This window comes from Pavona decussata, unplaced genomic scaffold, assembly GCF_977016875.1.
Source record: "Pavona decussata unplaced genomic scaffold, jaPavDecu1.1 SCAFFOLD_215, whole genome shotgun sequence".
In the NCBI taxonomy this organism is placed as follows: domain Eukaryota; kingdom Metazoa; phylum Cnidaria; class Anthozoa; order Scleractinia; family Agariciidae; genus Pavona; species Pavona decussata.
In genome coordinates this window covers 1030449-1050212 of record NW_028145620.1, presented here as the reverse complement: position 1 = coordinate 1050212, position 19764 = coordinate 1030449, and the positions used below count along the sequence as shown (strand labels likewise).

Below are 19764 nucleotides of genomic sequence, written 5' to 3'. Positions count from 1 at the left end.
CACTAAACTACCAACGGACTGCTCACAGTCAACTACTAAAAATATGTTGGATAGTGTTGTGAAGCTAATGAAAGGGTGTGTTTTCGACTTTAATTTTAAAATACAGTTGTTATTTCCCTTCGATAGTTTTGATGGATGTTTTGGCCAGATTATTTGACATTTTTCTTTTGTTCAAAGACTAGAGTTAACAGTTGTGCTGTGGACAGGTTTGCCTACTTCCTTTAACCTTGACTTGTTTCTCCTCGAAGGTTAAAATTAAGGCAAAACACTTAAGGATTTTATCAGCCTGATTGGTTTCCCTTTCTATCTATTTTCTTAGAACAGTTGCGTTGTTCTTTCGTGTTAAGAGTATTTTGGCAAAACCAATTCTTATCTCTGGTTGGGACCATCTGGTCTTGGTTGAATTACAGTCGTAAACATGTTCACAGCACACTACAAAGTAAGGCGTGATTTCAGTGATACTTGTAAAAAAAGATGTAGTAAAAATGTAGAATCAGTGTCGTCGAGTTGTTTTAGTGAAGGACCAGTTCCTTTAAGAATGAAGAAAAGCTACCCCCAAAGATTCCCGATGTCTCTCTGCTGAGTCAAGCGAGTGTCCTACAATAGGCGTTTGCTCATCTGTCTTTTTAAACCGACGAAGACCAAAGGATTTCGGCCTAAACGTCTTCTGTAAGTTTTTTTATAAACGTTGTGTTTTATCTGATCGTTTTTTTAAGTCAGAGTCCGACACGTTTAAGATTGTATTATGCCCATTCCTGAATGCAATTCTAGTATTTTTTATTTAAAATATGTTATTCACCGGATGGGAGGTCCGTATTGGGAAAAAAACTGTGTCCGAGGTCTTGAGGTCGTAGTTAAGGACGGTGCCTACTAATGCAGCAGTATTTTTGCGCGATTTATGACTATGCGGGAAAAGCAGATCTTAGCAACGGCTCTTGGTATCCAAAAAGAAAATTGGGGGTAACCACGCATTTTTTAGATATAATTAAACAACAATAATTCTAAAAAGCTGTAAAATATAAAAGAAGTATGGCATTCTTTTCCAAATTGAAGCTTTATGATCTCCAAAAAATGCATGGTTACCCCCAATTTTCATTTTGGGTACCAAAAGCACTTGCCAAGTTCTGCTTTCTCCGCAGTGTTAAACTGCGCAAAAATATCCCCGTATTAGTAGGCACCACGCATAGAAAACCCGAGTATCTCGAGAGGCGCAGAACTTATGCGCAATAACAAAAGTAGGCACCGCCCTTAAGACAGAGGGCACTGTTTGCTCCGATACGGACCGACCTTGTCAGCTTTGCAGTAGTCTTTGGACTTCTCATGGTCTATTTTTCAAGTTTGGCTGATTAGATCTCCTGTGAGATCCAACGTACAAGCAAGCAGGATCTTCGTTCACGGCTTTTGCAGTTTTTAAAATTTTCATTCGACCTTGTAAGCCCGTGATAAACATTTTTATTTTTTTGCAAGAAAACAAGGTCCAGGCCTTGGAACGAATCAGTCCCGGCACGCGGACAAGATCGAAAAATTCCGCCCACTGCCGGAACCAGTCAGATTGCATGATTTACATGATCCGGCCGTGCTCGAGCACTGAGAAAAAATAAAATTTGACTATAACCAGGCTAGAATAAAATTACAAATTAGAACGAGAATAATAACTCTCAATACGAACCAAACAAGCCAGTTAAACAAAAGTTCCATCATCACAGTTTGTGACATCAGAAAAATACTGGCACGCGGAATTCACATGGAGGTTTACGTAGCTCTCAAAAGAGATATCTGCTGTCACGCAAAAGTACTTCGAGTTGATACCAAAGCATTTTTGGTTTTCATTTATTTACTTTTTAGTTCAAATTCTAACCATCTTCAAAATTTAAGTTTTGTCACTTTTTCCGAATTTTATTGATTTTAAACCCCTTCGATTCTTGTTCCTTGAAAAAAAAAAAGGTTGTAGTAAATATAATAATAATAATAATAATAATAATAATAATAATAATAATAATAATAATAATAATAATAATAATAATAATAATAATAATGCGCACGTTCGATGCCCGAATTTGCAACCAAACAAATGAAATACTGGTGAGGAGTTGTGTCGACTTGTGTTGTGTGGCCAGAAACGTGTTGTCTTGTTGTGATTGGCTGGACAAGGGACACTTTGGGGAGACTATCACGACGAACTATCCGCCAGAAAACAACTCACTGGACTAAGTTTAAAACTACTTTTATTGTTTATTTTCCATAAAATTTTTATTTAATTGGAAGCCATCAAGGCTGAATTCACATGATATAAAGTACATCCAAGTTAATCAATGCTTTGACCCTCTCAATTCCCGGGTGAAACCTGATCAGGGATTGAATGGATTACGTCCTACTGTGCGAATTACCCCGAAGTGTCGAAGGATCTTTCCCAGTACTTACGGGTTAAGTACTATAACTGTTTGCACTGTCACTGGGATTGTGTAGGTGAGTACAGGTGTACAGAAAGTGCACTAAGATCAGGTGCTTAAGAGAGAATGACGGTCTATGCCCCGAGCTAAGCGTATTTTAAGATAAGATGGTGTTATTGTGATATGTATGTACATAACGAAAAATCAAGCAACACTATCTTTGAAGAAGAAGAAGAGGATAAAAGAAACCTTCCGCAGTCTAATTTTGTTGATACCAAGGCGTGGAATAGAGTACTATTTTCTCCTACACCCTGGTTGACACCAGCCTTCAACTTTCCGAAAAGATTTAGGAAACTAAAACGAATTTTTGAACCTGAATAACTGCTGCCAAGGGGCCCTTACAACCACAACACAGACACCGCCAAATCTGCAACGGCTTCCCACCGTTCGAGTGAAATTAAGGCATAAAATAGTAATACATATATATTTTGATACTTTAGGGAAAACCAGGCAAGGCAATAGAACATTACAAATACGTACACGCTGGTATTTATTAATCTTGTCCATCTCCCATGTACGTTTGTTATTACTTCAGCTATGTACGCAGATAATTTCTTCAATCGACCAATCGATCTTCCCTAATAAATAAATTATCTATTTGCTTTGATCTGGATTTACCCCTTATTACATTTTTCTACAATGTGCTGGTGAATACTTCCAACACTGTAACTTATAGACAAACACGATTGATGAAAATACTTTGTCAAGAGTAAGCATAGTTTAAAAGTACCAATTTACGTCACAATGTACGTATTGCTAGTTGACTGAGCCCCAGTCTTCCACCCAACAAACAACATCCCTCCTCCTCACACCCCCTAAAAAAAAGCTACGTGAGGGGGACTGGCTGAGTCCGCGATCGTTGCTAGGTAACAACCTCTGGGAACGAGTTTGCCCGGGTAGCAAGGCAATGCACGCTACTAAACTGGAAAGCTACATTTTCTAATAATTAGTGACACCGAGCACTATGTCTTTTCATTCTACTTTAAAGAGAGTATTTAATTTGCCAACGAATTAGACTGAAAGCAGTCTACATTGTCTCTCTGGATTATCGAAGACGCATACGCGACGCCTGTCTTACAATTTTGTTTTTGGCTTCCAACTCAAAGGCCTAAAAGAGAAAAGTTGAACTTCACGTAGTTTAGCTCTCAACCAACAATTTCTCGTTTTGCAAGAGGGAAGATTAGTTCAAGACTTCGAACTTTTCTCATACCGCAAGTAACGTAAATCCGATTACTCGAAGCACGACGTAAGATAAATTAAACTTTCGTTATCCTGCTGAAAAAGTTTTGCGTTACCCTGACGGTTGAGTTTTAACACCGAGATTCAACGCTAATTGAACGAAAGTGACCAAGAGGCATTTTTCGTCACCAGGAGCGTTCGCACCTATCGCGTTACCAGGTACTAGGAACCCTGTGGTATACCCCAGCTAGTGGGGGTCCTCTGGGGGTCCTGTGGACATCTTGTACCCAATAATAATTATTTATCTAAAATAAGTCTATTTATGATACCAAATCCATTAACACTACAATCTAAGGACACGTCCTTCACAGAACCGGCAAGGCAAGAACTCTCTACTCCGCACATCGGGCGACATCCATCCTTTGTGAGCGCCTTCCTCTGAAGGCCCTAACTGTTCGAGAATCTGTAAAATTTGACGAGCAGTGCCGTCATTTTGATCTAACTCCACGTCATCGTCAAGTAGACTAAGTTCAGTTCCTGTTTCGTCGGGATTCGAAGTTCTTGATCGATCGCTGTCGTCCGTAGTTTGAATGTCTGTTTCGCTTTCGGCGCTTAGTTCCGCTTGTGGTACGATGATTTCGTCGCCCTCTTGGAAAGAAGAGATGACGGACTCATGTTCGTGTGCAACCATTCGGCTGTTTATTACGTTTTGCAATTGATGCTGTTGTATTCTTAGATCTTTCCTTTCTTCCAGCATTCGTTTGACCAAATCCTGCAGCTGGTTCATTTTTTCCTGGAATGAAAAGCGATAAAAAAGGAAGAAGTTTCAACCCTTTTCGAAGGTTTTGTGCTGTGTGCTTTAACGAGTGCAAGTACTCAAAGGGAGGACTTCACTCAACAAAAATAAAAGTCTCACAAGGGATAAAATTGGCTCAATGCTCTGTTTCAAAGTTTCGAACTCCCTTTCTACAATTGACGCTCGCCACTATCCCAAGATCTAATAAGAAGCTTGTCGATTCAAAAATGGCAAATGCGATCTTGAACGTAGATCTGAATGCCACAGAAAAATGGGGATACCTTGGTAATGTTAGCGGCATTATTTTTAACTTAACGAAATAAGCAATTTCGTGAAACAAGTTCTGAAACAACGAGGTCACCAAATGTTAAATAATCGCTTAATCTTCGCGGGAGAAAAATGGCTAAATTAAGTCGTTGCCAAGCTAATAACCTAAAGCTATGTCACATTATATCTCGCCTTACTAGAAGTAGAGCAACAAGTTGGGCATATTGTCTTGATGTGCTTCTCAATTCTCCCAACAAACATCAAAGAATTGGTATGACAGTAAACAAGAGGAATTGGCGTTTTGAGCCATTTGGTACTTACCTGCATGTTAGCCTTCTCGCTCGAGAGCTGGGCAATTATCTTTTCTCTGTCCTTGTAATAAGACTTAAGAGCATTCCTCTGGGTTTGGTAAAGAGTAATATACTCCCCTGAACGAGTTAAAGCAAGCACGTTAATGAACAGTCAAAGGCACGAAGGGAAAAAGCAAGACAGAAAATCTACCCCGCTGTTCGCTGTTTCGCCAAGAATCTCCTTTCACTTCGATACTGCTTATACTAATTTTCTGCTGGCTATTTTGAACTCCTACTTTCTCGAACCTTTTTTGTTTCCCTAGAAATTCCGAGATAGCAAAACGTCTACTGTAGTTTCAAATACTAGCCTAATGTCAGTAACTCAAACCCCCGTAAACTGGAAGAAATTAAAACACTCGAAAAAGGTTCCTATCGACGTTTTCGCACTTATCTAGTTTAACGATACTGATATATTAAAATAAACACTAGTGCTTCTTATAGAAGTTCTTTCTTACCGATGGTTTCTGTCTCCATTGACAGCTGTATTGTAATATGTTCAAGTTCTTGGATTCTTTCTATTAACGACGCTTTTTCGTTCATAAGCTTCATGAACCGCGCCTGGAACAAAATGACAGCGTAAACATTTATTCCCTTAGAGCGGTTTTCAATCGACTGTCGTAAAACCAAAACCAGAGAAATTACTCTGGCCAATCACAACACGTGCAAACGGCACAATGAACCAATCAGAATTCAAAGCAAATACATGTAACCTGGGCCAAGCGCGGGAAAACACGTGCGAACGAGGCATGATTGGTTTTGGTTTCACATCTTATTGGTTGAGGAAGTGGCGCGAGTTTTGTCAACCAATCACAGAGCGCAGTAATGCAACCAAAGCAAAAACACAATTACTTTCGACACTAAATTGAAAACCGCTCTAACGGCTTGAATAACACGATGGAACAGCTACGAGACTGTGGAATAAAATGGACAACAACAACGACAACAAAAGAATAAACAAAATAACACAAACAAAACAAAAACATATCGGTCAATAGTTTCTAAACAAACTATTAACCACTTTTACTTTTACTGTTGGCAAACGAACACTGCATGCTCGCGTCGCAAACCAAAAAGAAGTTATACAAACTGGAGTATCTTAAGTAATTTGTATTTGCCTTGACTCGGATTAAAACCTTGCTTATACCAGTTTCTCTGGCAACCAATCGCAAGTCAAACCAAATCAAAACCAATCGCGTCTTGGTTGCACGCGTTTTCCCGCGCTTGACGCCTGTTACAAGTATTCTACTGGAGTTGCGACAACCTCATTCCCGGGACCCTGGGTCAGTGGAAACGAGGTTGGGGTTGTAACTGGTTTGGTGTATCACTGAAGTCTGTTGTGATCTAGTTTTGGTTTTAACTCAACGCTTTTACGAATGTACACAGTAAGGCCCAGTTCAAACGCCGAACTTTTCATGAGCCGAACTTAATTCAAATTAAGGTCGGCCCAAATCACGAAAATCCCGCCTTTTGATTCAGACGACGAACTTAATTAGCCAAACTTAATTTACTTGAAGCAAAACCAATCGAAATGTCAGCGTTTTTTTTTAATTTTTCATATTTGAAATACGTTAGGTTCGGCTCACGAAAAGTTTGGCGTCTAAATCAAAGCCGTTCCAAAGCCGAAATTCCCGGCTGAGCCAGGCGGGAAGAACGACTGAGCCGTTCCAAAATGAAACAGCCGTTCTCGGCTGATTCAGACGCCGAATTTTTCATGTACTTAATTCGAGGTATTAGGTTCGGCTCATGAAAAGTTCGGCATCTGAACCGGCCCTAAGGCTTAGGGCCAGACGACCAGGTTATCGACCAGCTTGGTTAGTGAAGCCGTGACGATTTACTTTGTTGTATTGAAACACAAAAGAACCAATGATGAATTTCACGAGAGTACAACATTTGCGTGACGCCAAAAGCGAGGGAAAGCAACGTCATTCAAACCACGTTCCATACCTGTAGTTTACTAAAGGCCATTTTGATGGCGTCGTGTGACATATTCTCCTGTTCAAACAGATCCAGTGGTACGTTAGGTACTTCTGGCTCCTCCTTTCTCTCTATTTGCGACTTCTGTTTCTCCACCACAGCTTGAAGCAGCTGAATCTTCTGCTGCTGCTCATGGAGCTGTTGTTGGAACTGTTCTTGCACCTGAGGAATAAAAGGAGCATGGCAAATCAGTTTTATAGCTCTGCTGGTTCCATCTCAATGTCGAGTCACACGTTAAACCTTAAGTCAAGTAACGCGGATTTATTCTAGAAAATGGCTTGTAAGGTTCTGGTGTGGCGCCTCCTTTTGTAAATGTTTAAGTGCTCGTGTTTATGAATGTGGGAGGGGGGGGGGGGAGAGGAGGAGGAGGGGTGGGGGGTTGAAGGGTGTGAGGCTGGGAGAGAAACTTGAACTTCGCAAACGAAACTCAAGATTGTCTGATTGGTGGACTGTGTTGTTTGTGTTTGTGCCGTTGGCAAGGGTGATAACTTTAGTTTTCAAAACAATTCGTTTTCCGTTTACTTGGTTGTGTGGTTAGTTAAAAAAAATGGAGCCAAAATTAAAAATTCCACGGCTGAAAAGCAAGGTATCTGCCGTCAAATGAGTTTACCTGTCTGTATTGCTGTTGCAGTTGTTGTTTCAGTTGCAGTTCCATGTGTTGTTGTAATCTGAGCATATCGTCCTCTTGTTGGTCCTGCGTTCTGTGCAAGATGTCAGCTAACTGGTCTCGCTCCATCTCCAGTTGACGGATAGATGCCGATAGTGAACGAACCTACACAAACAACAGAGAAGGGAACACAATTAACTCCACTTTCAGCTAACATGATCAGTTGACCAACGCGCCTCCACAGATAATAAACATAACCATGATATGAGACTGCATTATAAAAACACAATCTTTTCGACTCCTCTCGAAAGTTAGCATCCAATGCAGAAGTTCTTTGGCCCGTCACGTCACGCACTCCACCCCACGTGGGGAGGAATGCGTGACGTGACGACAAGTAAAAGAAAATTGACAGTAGAGTACAAACGCATTTCACAAGGATAGTTTGAGTGAAAAATAAAAACCTCAGAGCTATTGAATACGAAAAAAACCTGCCTTGGGAAAACTCACTTGCCCTTGCTCGCATGTTTCACTTTAGCTTATAAAATACACGAATACAACTTTTATCTGTAGAATTGCTGCTAACTGGGGACTCTATGTACAATAAGAATTACATGAAATGGAGATGCAAAATATCTCTGCAAGAAAGCAGGGACTAGGGCCATTCTGATTGTTTTTTTCCGATCACAAAGGAACAACTGCAATCACGGAACATCAACCACCAAACCCTTTTCTGAAAGGACGGAATTCTGTCTTTTCCTAGTAAATAAATTTAAAAAAAAACTTTCACAATAATTTGCCATTAGAAGCAGGACAAGAAAGATTATTAGACTTAGTCAGAAAACAGAAGAGTTCCCCAAAGAACAGGCATACCGGCTTTTTGGAGATCCTCCTATCCGGAATAGAGTAACGTATTTTTCAGTAACTAAGTGACACAGGCATACTCAGAAAAAGGAAAACCGAGTGCGCCTAACAGGAGTTTAACCTATAACTTTCTGATTACTAGTTTGGATGCTCTACCACTGAGCTACAGGAGACTCGTGGGAGCTAAGGCCATTAAACTAGGTTCATAAGACAAACATCCTGCATACTGCTAGGATTGGATGTCCTGTATGGCATATGCGCAATGGAATAAATGTGACCACGTTCAACAATGCGCTCAAATATAGCTGCATCATATTACATGTATCTTACCATGTCGTCCCTGTCGGTGTATTTTGACAGAGGGGGAGGGGGTATAAGCTGGTGAGGTGCCATATTCATATCCTCACTGGAGTCTGTCTCAGCCGGGCTCTCTCCTTCACTCAGGTCCCCGTTCATGTAGGGTGGTGCCTCATGCACCGTGTGCTCTGTAGCATGCAGTGGGATGACATCAGGCGGTAGTCTCTTGATGTGAATCTCGCCATCTTCACTGTCTGCTGTACCATTGTGCATGTGGTGCACACCAGAGCCTTTAACGATTCCTTTGGAAGTCTCCTCTTCGTCCGAACCTGCAGATGAAATGGAAACAGTTAACATTTGAGAGATTAGAGAGATTTAGCATCATGTATAAGTGAAACGCGAGCGGCAAAAATGACCACGTGACCACGATTTTCCCGCCATTTTTCGCGTTTTCCGGTTGCCGTTTCTACTTGAAAACAGGCTATTTCGCGTTTGCCGTCTACGTGAGAACTACGTAAGTATTTCTTCCTTTTCTTCTTATACATATAAGTAGTCAATTGTTGAAAACAATTACCCCAATAATTTTTCCGGCAAATTAAGTTTCATGTATAAAAATCCTTCATAGCTCACTCCTTACCGACTTTTCTTCATGAACTCACCACAGTGAGTCGCGAAACAGCTTCATCGAAACTCGCAAACGCTAAGTACACGCGAAGCTAAAGTCAAAAGGTTCACGCTATTTTTCGTGAAACGTGAAACGGCAAGGTGACGTTTGCCGTTTCACGTAAACGCGATACGTTAACGTGAAACTCGCGTTTATGTTTCCTTTGGAGAATAGTGAAAACTAATTCTGACCTTTGATGCTAACGCATAACTTCTCAATTTTACTTAGAAACTGAAAACAGTGAGCGGCAAATATAGGGTAATCATGGTCACGTGGTCATTTCTGTCGTTTTTAGCATCGCGTTTACAGCAAACGGCAAACGCCAGGCTGAAATTTTCTCTTTGATGAAAAACAATGAAGCTCTTTTGGTTTAAGCTTATCTCCACCAAGTCGGCGACAGCTATCGAGCAAACACGAAAAAGAGAGAAGTGAGTACGAGAAACACAAGTTTATGCATTTTAGAACAAACAGCGGCTTGACGTTTTCCGTTTGGCGTTAACCGTAAACGCGAAGCTAAATCTCTCAAATTGAAATAGAAAGGAGTAATACAAAAGACGGTTTTCAAACCCTCTAGAACTTTTGCGATACTTATGCCGATAAAGGTATCGATCGAGAAGTTAGTATTTCATTCATATAAAATCTTGAGATTGATGATTGTGTTTTCTTTTCTTCCTTCTGTTTGAAAATGCAAAGAAAATCAGATATTTCTCCTGAAAAAAACTCCAACATACTTTCAGTTCCTGAGGGCTCCATACTACTGCGGTTTTCGGCGTTTGTCAACATGTCCTGTAGTTGAGCGTTCTGGGCTGTTAACTGGTTGATCGTGTTCTAAAGATTTCAATAAACAAAAATAGCAACTATTATCATTACTTAAACGCAGGTTACTGTGTCAAGCCGAAAACGCTGAACGCCTTGAATTGCCATAGAAATAACCACAAGAGAAAACAGGGTTCACACGGAAACTGGGAGAGAAAATTCCATGACCTCAAAATTGACAGGTGTTACATGCCACTAGCTGAACGTTTTGAAGCTTAACACAAAGTTTCCTTAATTTCTTTGCATTTCAACCACCAGCTAAAAAACACTTTGGGAACAATCTGAAATTTCTTGACTTTTCCATGACCCAAACAAATTTTTCTAATTTCCAAGACTTTTCCAGGCCTAGAATGCAAATTTCAAATTCCATGACTTTCCATGACCCTTTCTATAACCGTGTGAACCCTGGAAAAGAGACGACTATAATTTGGCAAAGAAAACGATAAGTGGTTTAACAATAACTACAATACAAGATAAGTTCTTTGAAATACCTCGCAACAAACGCATTCCCGTGATCTCTCTCTCTCTCCCCACCCCTCGATATTGTTTCTCGAAATTCTGCAAGTAAACCTTCCGAAACGATGCCTGTTCCAAGTAACCTGCCTGAGACTGCAGGTTTGTTGTCTTTTATTAAGTGAAAAATTCGCAAAGTAACCAAAAGTAAACAAACAAATAAATGTTGTTTACCAAAACCGAAGAACAAATGAAATCTTTGTTAGCAGTCTGCCCAAAACAATTCATGAACTACTTTATTCACTGACCTGTGCTAACTGCAGCTCCTGTTGTAGGGTGTTGGCCAGTTCAGCTTTATACTTGTACTCATGATTATCTTCATTCAAAAGGAACTGAAAGTTCAAACGAGGAGACTATCCTTTAAAGAGCTATACTGTACTCTGGAGATAAAGTTCACTCAAGGACAATAAGAAGGTTAAGCAGCGACAACGGTAACGGAAACGAAAACGTCACCCGAATTCATTTGTGCTACTTCGCGATTATTTCAACTCTCTCAACTTGTACAAAATGGGGAACTATCCAGGAACCAAATTGGTAGGAGTGGTGTACAAGTCAAGAAAGAAAATGAAAAATTCAACGTCGTGCGTTCCCGTTCGCCACAAAACCTTAAACGTGGTCATTTCATGTTGTTGTTTTGGAGAGAACGGCAAAGAAATGCACTAAACTGTAAAACGCACGTGCAGAGCGATTGTTTTGCTCATTAAACCTATTGTTTTGCGGCGTTGGCGTTGCCGTCGCCGTCGTTGTTGGTTAAGCTCCCTAATAGACTGTCTGTTACACGTATCGAATTTAATGCAACTAGTACAACGAAAAAACATGTCGCATGCATCTTACAAACTAACGTGAAATAAACAAATAAGATCAAGAAATTAGAATTTTTTACGTCAGGAAAATTTGAATTTTTTGTTTGCTTTGTTACACAGAACGGAATAAAGCGATGACTTAAATACACTCGTACTTTTGAGTACTCGCTATTTTTAACTTATTTGTCGTGCCTACAAATTCCATGGTATTTTTACGTGGAGGAGATAGTGTCTTGTTTGAAGAAAACATTTTTTTTACCTTCAAGCTGGCCTGGATTGAACAATAACGATCTTGCACATTACACGTGTCGTTACATGACGTACCTGTTCAGTTAGCCTCTCCTCTGATTGGCTCAGCTGACTCTTGAGGGAAGCCAATTCAAGGTCCTTTCTGGCGAGCTACAGAACAATAAAAATCACACACGATATTAACAAAACATCGTCCCACAGTCCAACCTTGGCGGCAGAGACATTGATGGAAGAGTGTTGTTCTGGATTATGGCAGTAGAGTTGAAAACTAATAACAATTTTTGTCTCTCTTTCTCGCAAAACACTCAACGCCCCCTCCGAACACGTTTTCACAGTCCTGTGACTTCTATACAGCGTGACGCGCAAGAGTGTGACCACTTTTAGTCACGCCACTCGCATACTTTTGCGATATCGACTAACCAATCACACGATAACCTCCAAAAAGCCGTCTCAATGCACAAGTGTATACGAGGTGGCTTCCTGTAAGTTGTCCTTGGAATCTGATTGGCTAGTCGCTGTCACGAAAGTTTGTCAATTACATAAAGTTGTCACACCACTGAGCATCACTCTACAAGTTCCTGAAATTTGTAAACGTGGAAAAAAAACTGAACATCAAACCGAAGAAACTTTTAAACAGTTGGTACAAAAGTCGTCTTTGCAAAATATCAACATACTGTAAAAAGGTTATTTCCTTAGCAACCGCCTTATCTTCTAGGTGTTATGCCAAAGATTCCTACATTCGTCCTCTCATTTTAAATTTGACAAAGTGCGCAAACGTTGCACGTTTAACCTCTTTAAAGGTCTCTTCAAATCAAGTGCACTGTCTGTAATGAGGAGCTTGATTGCATAGGTCCAAGTTATGTGTGAACTTTCAGTTATAAGTTATATTAGTTTTGACCTAACTGGAACCACGTTAACTACTGTCCTATAAAGAACCAATCACGAGTCTTGGAAATTGCATGTAGGACTAAATAAACATTTCTAGCGAACAGCGATAAAAATGATTTGAATGAAGTTAAGGACTAACTGGTATTAAGCTTCAGAATAAAAAGGCCTACTGGTACAAGCTTGATGAAACTACCTGCTCCTTCAGCTGGTGAGAAGATAAATCCCTTTCCTCGAGAATGGCCGACATTTCAAAATCTTTTTGCCTCAGCTGAAAATGAAACAACGTTGCAATCACTATTCCTGTCACTTGACACATAATGCCAAAAAAAAAAAAAAATACAACAAAGCAGCTTTAGGAAAAAAGGATTTCTTTAAGTAGTAATAAACGCTGGAACTTAAGAACAGCGCCTTCTAAATCCGAGGTATTTTTGCGCAGTTTATGACTATGCGGGGAAAGCAGATCTTAGCAAGGAGTATTAGAATCCAAAGAGAAAAGTTGGGGGTAACCACGCATTTTTCAGAGATAATTAAGCAACAATTCTAAAAAGCTTTGAAATACAAAACAATATATGGAAGTGTCTTCCAAGCTGAAGCTTAGATATCTCTGTAAAATGTGTGGTAAGCCTCAATTTTCTTTTTGGATTTCAATAATAACACTTGCCAAGATCTTCTTTTCCCGCAGTGATAAACCGCGCAAAAATACCTTTGAATTAGTAGTCACCGTCCAAAAGAAATCCAGTTTCTGGGGTCATCTCGAGGCTGATGCGCAGAACGTATGCGCTGAAGCAAAGGGAGGACAGAGATTTAGATCACAGCTCAGGATAGCGTATAATCTTGTAATCATAGTCATCATTTGGACACAATCCTCATCATGGCTGCGAAGGGAACTACAGTATATTAACGATCAATTATGGATAACGGGTAACTGGGACACATACCTGCTCAAGAAGCTGTTGCGAGGAAATGTCGAGTTTATCCTTAAGCGAAGAAATCATGTTCTCTCCTTTGGCAACCTGTGAAAAAGGATACCAACAAGCATTCAGTACCACGCTTGAGATGACAATCAATTCGTCTTACTGATTAACACTGATATTCAACTGACAGTATTCTGGAATATACCCCGGAATCCAGAGATCTCTTGGAGGTTGGAGGTTGAAGTACTACCTTCGTAGTTTGATGGCTCCAAAGTCCTCCCAAACCCCTCCCCCTCCCTCTCCCCCCTCCCCACCAAAAAAAAAAAAAAAAAAAAAACCTTAGATGAGCCTTGCAGGTTATCTATTTTTGCTTCCCAGGGTTGAGCCTGGCTTCTTGTAATGGTGGTACCTGGTTCAAACTTTAACGTCTGATTTCATAGCTGACTTTTTAAAATCTGATTTGTAGGTTGCAATGATTTTTCCAAGAGTAGTAGAGATTATGGCCTAAGTTTATTCGTACTGCCGTTTGTGCGTCGTTAGAAATTAATGTTTCATAGAACAAAGCAATTTCATTTTAAATGCTCAGTTTGTTGACTTCCTGAAATGGCCACAACAAACCATATCTAACAAGAGAAGTTTAACAAAAATTAGCCAACACAAAACAATTAAAAAGGCTGTACTCTTGACCAAGGATGCCTTTGCCATGGTTGAAAATTAAGTGGAATTCGTGTCACATTAATTACATGTTATAAGTTATTATCAGTCCGTCTTTGAATGAGCCCAGTATCAAAAGAAATGAAAGACTCTCACCTCTTCCCTAAGGCTTTCTGAAGTTGTTTGTAGCTCTCCTCTCAGTATCTGAATTTCAGCATTCTGTGACGAGAGCTAAATACAAAAAGAAACTGTTATAGGAGCTAACAGAGCTGGTCACATAGTTATTGTTATTAACTCGATAATACATAAAATACATAACGTGCTTAGGCCAAATTCGAATAATACTGCCAGGTTTTTTTTTCAATGTTATTATGCAGGACTCAGTTGCTGAGCTTTTTTTTCAAAGCCGTTATGTGCAAAAGAAATAGCCAGGCGATTTTGTCAGCCTACAAACCATTCCCTTTCAAACAAACCATAAGTCACCCTAGTCAATGAATAAGTACTTGGGCAATTTCTGTTTGCCAGAACTGTCGGGCCAGAACGCAATGGAATAGTAATTTTTAAGGCATTGTTGAACAAGTAGTTTCACATTTGAAGATTCCGAAAATGATACCGTTATTCTGAAGAAATTTGAGGACTAGCATACAACCAGACCTTCAAAGTTATGCATTCTCTTTGAGAATTGCCTGCTCTGGCCGGCAAGTTCTAGCAAATAGAGAGGGCTCCTTGAATAAAAGGCTACTGTCTAAGTTTGCCCACCAATTGTTTGGACTCCTCAAATTCCACTCCCATATCACTGAGTTTAGCAGCTAGTTCTTTAGCCGTGTGTCGCTCTGTTTCCAAACTGCTGGTGAGCTCCATGTTCTCTTGGCTCTGTAACATAAAAAATAACAATAACAATAAATTTGACCACCATATACATGTGGGTTGGATTTTTTCGAGCAATCAATAGTGTAAGTGATCTTGGACCCACATCCACACTGAAATGGTTTTGACTTTTCTGAACGCTTTTCCCCCTTAAGACGTAAGAACCATGACGTAAGAACCTAATTGGTTCTTGTATAAATGAAATCTCTTTTTTCAAGTGTCAATGTATTTAGCACAGAGCATTAATTGGGGACATTTTCCACATCCAATTGGAATTTAGAAATGTTGGTTTCTGAGGAGAGGGGAAAACCGGAGTACCCGGAGAAAAACCTCTCGGAGCACGAACGAGAACCAACAACAAACTCAACCCGCATATGATGCCGAGTCTGGGAATCGAATCCGGGCCACATTGGTGGGAGGCGAGTGCTCTCACCACTGTGCTATCCCCGCTTCCCATGCGCTCTTATATGCGGGCTTTTCTGGTATGCAGTGTTCACTCCTAAACGACTAGCAAAACGTTCTCTGAAAAAAAAAATCCTGTTTTTCCCATGCTCCAGTCTTCTTGAGAATATTTCACGATGAAGTGAGATGTACTAAAAGTTGATATTGGCTAACATGCGAAATGATCATTCTGACACAAACATGTGAGCTGTAAGAACTCTGGGGCCCTGCAAAGCCTATCAGCCGCCCCACATACCCAAGCCGTGCGGAGCAACGCTGACCAGCAATTGCGTCGATTTTAACTTCACCTAAGTAACATTTAGCCACGTATCCAACGAAGACAAAATTAAATTACCATTGTTACAAATCTCTCTTCCAACTCTTCTGTTTTTTCCTTCAATTCTTTATTCTGTTTCAAGGCCCTGTAAAGAAACACAAAGAAATGCTAAGATTGGGTTACAAATGTAACTTTATTTTGAAAGTGGAACGTATGAAATGCAGGTCATTTGAACTGCGGACGAAAGACTGAATACTGAAGTGAATGACCATCCCAGTTATAATGTACGCAACTGAGTACTAAGCAAAAGACGTACCATTTCACAAAATTAGACCACTTTACCTAACTTTTATACTTGAAAAAAAAAAAAAAAAAAAAATGCCAGGATGAATTCTTGCTCTTAAAAGACGAGGGCGGATGGGTAAAGTAGTTAGTGTTGATCAAAGGTTCCCCCTGACCTGCTAATAGTCTCCTTATCACTTTGTGCAGTTTCCAGGAGGGTAGCTTTATCAATGGCCTCCTCTCCCAGTCGAGCAACAGCGGTCTCTAACTCCTGTATTCTCAGTAGATATCGCTCTTGCTCCCTAGAAAAAGGTAAAACAACAACATAATAAGAGAAACAGGAACGTTGCTACTCCTCCATGTCTTGGAATGCTAGTCCATTGCAGGGTTAACTCATTACTTAGTTTACGGTTCTCTCTTTTGGTTTAATTTGCCAGTATACTCACACAAACAACTGGACCTTGTTGTCTGAAAGGTAGTTAACTTTAACCCATACACCGTGATCTGACTTCCTCTTGTTTAAAAGCGTTTCCACGATTTTAAGTTACAAATAGCAATTCATTACAAGTTAAAACATTGTACAAAACTAAAGTAAAAGGAAATGAGTTGTTTTGCCAAAAAAAACAGAATAAGAAACTGTTGTTGATTACATGTATCAATCACATACACTTTAATTTGCCACATACATAAAGTACATGAAAATAAAATAAAAATTAACTTAATTCAAATGACGTATTGGTGAAACATCAACAGCACTAAACACTGATGAGAAACAAATAATTATACGTGTATAATTACATACCTTACAAGTCTGTTATTTGCTCTCCCCTACAAGAACACACACAAAAAAGGAATAATATACTTACTAGGTAGATTAAAAAATGTGTATACTGAAAAAGTTTTGGTTTACACAAGTAATACATATTCCCCAGCCCCCAGGTTATGCAGATTTGCCTGAAAGGGATAATCTTTACATGTACATTTTTGTGGGTAGTGCACTGTTTTGTGCTCTTCCCACTATGTCATCAGGCCTGTAGAGTAAGAGTGAGTGAGTGAATGAGTGTCCGTAAACAAACAGACCACGGCACATGTACAGCACTACCCACATGTATGCAATGTGTACCTATTTTTCACCCTTGCTATTCTCATATAGTTGTATAACAGACAGAATGTTATTTCAGGCCATCCTGTCTTACATGTATATTGCAGTAGGTACAGAATGTAATGATTTCTTTGTTAAGGCATTAGGTTTAAAATGTAATATCCTATTTGCTATGCTCGTTGCAGTCAATATAAGTTCACCTGTTCGACTATTCTAGTTAGTTTACTAGTGCTCTATAACCAAGCAAGGCTAAAACTTTTGGAGTGACTACATGTCACATTTTCTTTGATCCCTAAAATCTGCCGGCCTGGAACATGTGAGCAAAATTGGTGTGGGTACTTAATAACATCCAGCTGTAAATAACATGTAGATGGAAATTTTTTTGGATGATTAATTTGATGATTGCAGATGCTTGATTATGGTTAAGACGATTAAATAATGGCAAATGATGGTCTCAAAATCTCACAAAACCAAAATTAAAACTAAAGCACCCTGCTTGAATGAGATCTTCACCTACACCTGTACTGTTAATCATCCGTTGGCTGATGGTATACTTACCTCTTCTTGTAAGTGTTCTGCTAATCTCTGCTTATCCTCTGCTAATCTTTCAATCTCAGCTGCTGCAAGTTGGGTTGATTCCACTTGCTGAGTGGCCTCTTTGTCTCGCAAATCAGCTGTTGATATTAAAAACAGCAGATTATTAACAAACAAACTTCTACACAGAACAGCGTAAGTAGGTGCCTGCGTGACATACCCAATTCCTTCTGTAAACTCTGCAAGTTTTCTTGAAGTTCACTTTCCTTTGCAATCAAAAGCTTTTTTTCTCTGTCATGTGTCTCCACCTAAAACAAAACAGAGAGGTTAAGGGTGCTGTTAACAAATTAAAGTACAGTGTAGGTTGACCTCTGCAAAATGTCAGCATACAAGTGCAGAATTTAATGATAGAAAGTTGCAATAATTATCATTAAAACTGGATCATTGTATAATGCAATTCCAGGGATTTGATTGGCTTAACGGCCATGATATACATATTTTTAATCAAAAGAAATGAGAATAATGTTAAATACAGTCTTTTGAATATTATAACAATGATTATTCTGTCAAAAGTATCACAATCCCAGTTAAAGCTGCAGCAACTCTTGCAGTATTGGTTTTGATTTTCATGAAAGCAAAATGTTGTTCATTATTATTTTTGTCTTTTTTGCTGCCCTTTGTGCCTTTCAGTTTATCCAGGGTCACAAAATTTTTATTTCGCCATAACAACATCACCAGCTAGTTACAAATCCCTTTATGCTAAATGAACAAGTGCTGATAAGTAACTTGACGACAGCAATCTGTCAATCTGTTGGCTGTGATGGTGTTTAAATTGCACAAAAATTATGTGAGCAACCAACTGACCTCTTCTGTTAGGGATCTTATTCTTCTTTCATACTGGTCTACCTCATCCGCATGCTGTTGTAAAAGCTCTCCTTTATCAGTTGCCAGTCTTTGTACTGTGCTATTAACCTGTAATTAACAGATTATGGGAAAAACAATACATTTATACATCAGACTGAGTATATGTACAGCAGTAAAAATTCAATACAAATGACAGCATGAGCTAATCCCACCACTCCAAACCTTTCCAACAATGACAGCAGTACTGTACCACACTCTTTAATACATGATGCAATCTGCATCTCACCAGACACTTGGAAACTGTTAGTTCTAAGGATTGATTGATCTATCTTGTGAGTGACTAAAGGGCCATTTACATGACAGACAAGAAATGGTATGGACCCGTTAAAAAGTGACCAGCGCATTGCCTCTAGTTTTTGTAAAGAAAACCTCATGATGTTTTTCACCCTTAACAGTCTTTAATTATTGTGAAACAAAATGATACCATAATAGGCAAATTAAGGACTGAGTGCAGAAAGGGCCTTTGTGCATTTTTATGCTAAATTTTAAAATACAATTTACACCCAAGAAAGAAGCAAGAAAGAAAATCAGTGGCTGACTGTTTCTCAATAGTTACATTCATTAATTTTTGTCACTGTCAAGTTAAATTTGTTTATAATTATTAATTATTAGTTTTAATAATTTTAATACCTGTTCTAATTTACTTTCAAGTTCTGCTTTCTCATTTTGTAGTTGCTGCACTAAAATATGACTGGCTGAAGAGGCTGGTTCACCTGAAAGCTGGTCAAAGGAAGGAAAATAAATTCAACAAACTTGCAACAATATTGGCAAGATTTTCATACAATTTCTTGAAATACCATCTTCAGTAAGTACATATTTAACAATAACTTGACAAACCTGTTGTACAACAAGTTCTGCCTTTTTGAGCTTGAATGACAATTCTGATTCATTCTTATTCAAATCTTCACACTCAGCAACCTACAGTACAAAGTGGAAGCCATAAGACACATGCAACCCACGACATAGGGCAAAGATATAATAACACAAACTTGTCTTGACTAATAATAAATTGAAGGATTTTATGCAAGACTAATGTATAATCCCTATTTTGGCTC

General features: G+C 39.3%; 1 protein-coding gene across 1 annotated transcript in view; it reads right to left on the bottom strand.

The window, feature by feature from the left end:
* Positions 1 to 2208: 2208 nt before the first annotated feature.
* The window catches only part of LOC146459893 (golgin subfamily A member 2-like), a 33906-nt gene continuing 16350 nt past the window's right edge, over positions 2209 to 19764 (bottom strand). The window contains exons 16-36 of the mRNA XM_085088649.1: positions 19547 to 19627; positions 19340 to 19429; positions 18650 to 18757; positions 18006 to 18093; positions 17810 to 17925; positions 16952 to 16977; positions 16326 to 16451; positions 15946 to 16012; positions 15042 to 15155; positions 14439 to 14513; positions 13653 to 13727; positions 12908 to 12982; positions 11902 to 11976; positions 11023 to 11106; positions 10177 to 10273; positions 8815 to 9110; positions 7627 to 7788; positions 6987 to 7178; positions 5498 to 5600; positions 5014 to 5120; positions 2209 to 4422 (exon numbers count right to left, since the gene is read on the bottom strand). Coding sequence (XP_084944775.1) covers positions 3973 to 4422; positions 5014 to 5120; positions 5498 to 5600; positions 6987 to 7178; positions 7627 to 7788; positions 8815 to 9110; positions 10177 to 10273; positions 11023 to 11106; positions 11902 to 11976; positions 12908 to 12982; positions 13653 to 13727; positions 14439 to 14513; positions 15042 to 15155; positions 15946 to 16012; positions 16326 to 16451; positions 16952 to 16977; positions 17810 to 17925; positions 18006 to 18093; positions 18650 to 18757; positions 19340 to 19429; positions 19547 to 19627 — 2607 coding nt within the window. The 3' untranslated portion in view covers positions 2209 to 3972. The remainder of the gene's footprint in view (positions 4423 to 5013; positions 5121 to 5497; positions 5601 to 6986; positions 7179 to 7626; positions 7789 to 8814; positions 9111 to 10176; positions 10274 to 11022; positions 11107 to 11901; positions 11977 to 12907; positions 12983 to 13652; positions 13728 to 14438; positions 14514 to 15041; positions 15156 to 15945; positions 16013 to 16325; positions 16452 to 16951; positions 16978 to 17809; positions 17926 to 18005; positions 18094 to 18649; positions 18758 to 19339; positions 19430 to 19546; positions 19628 to 19764) is intronic.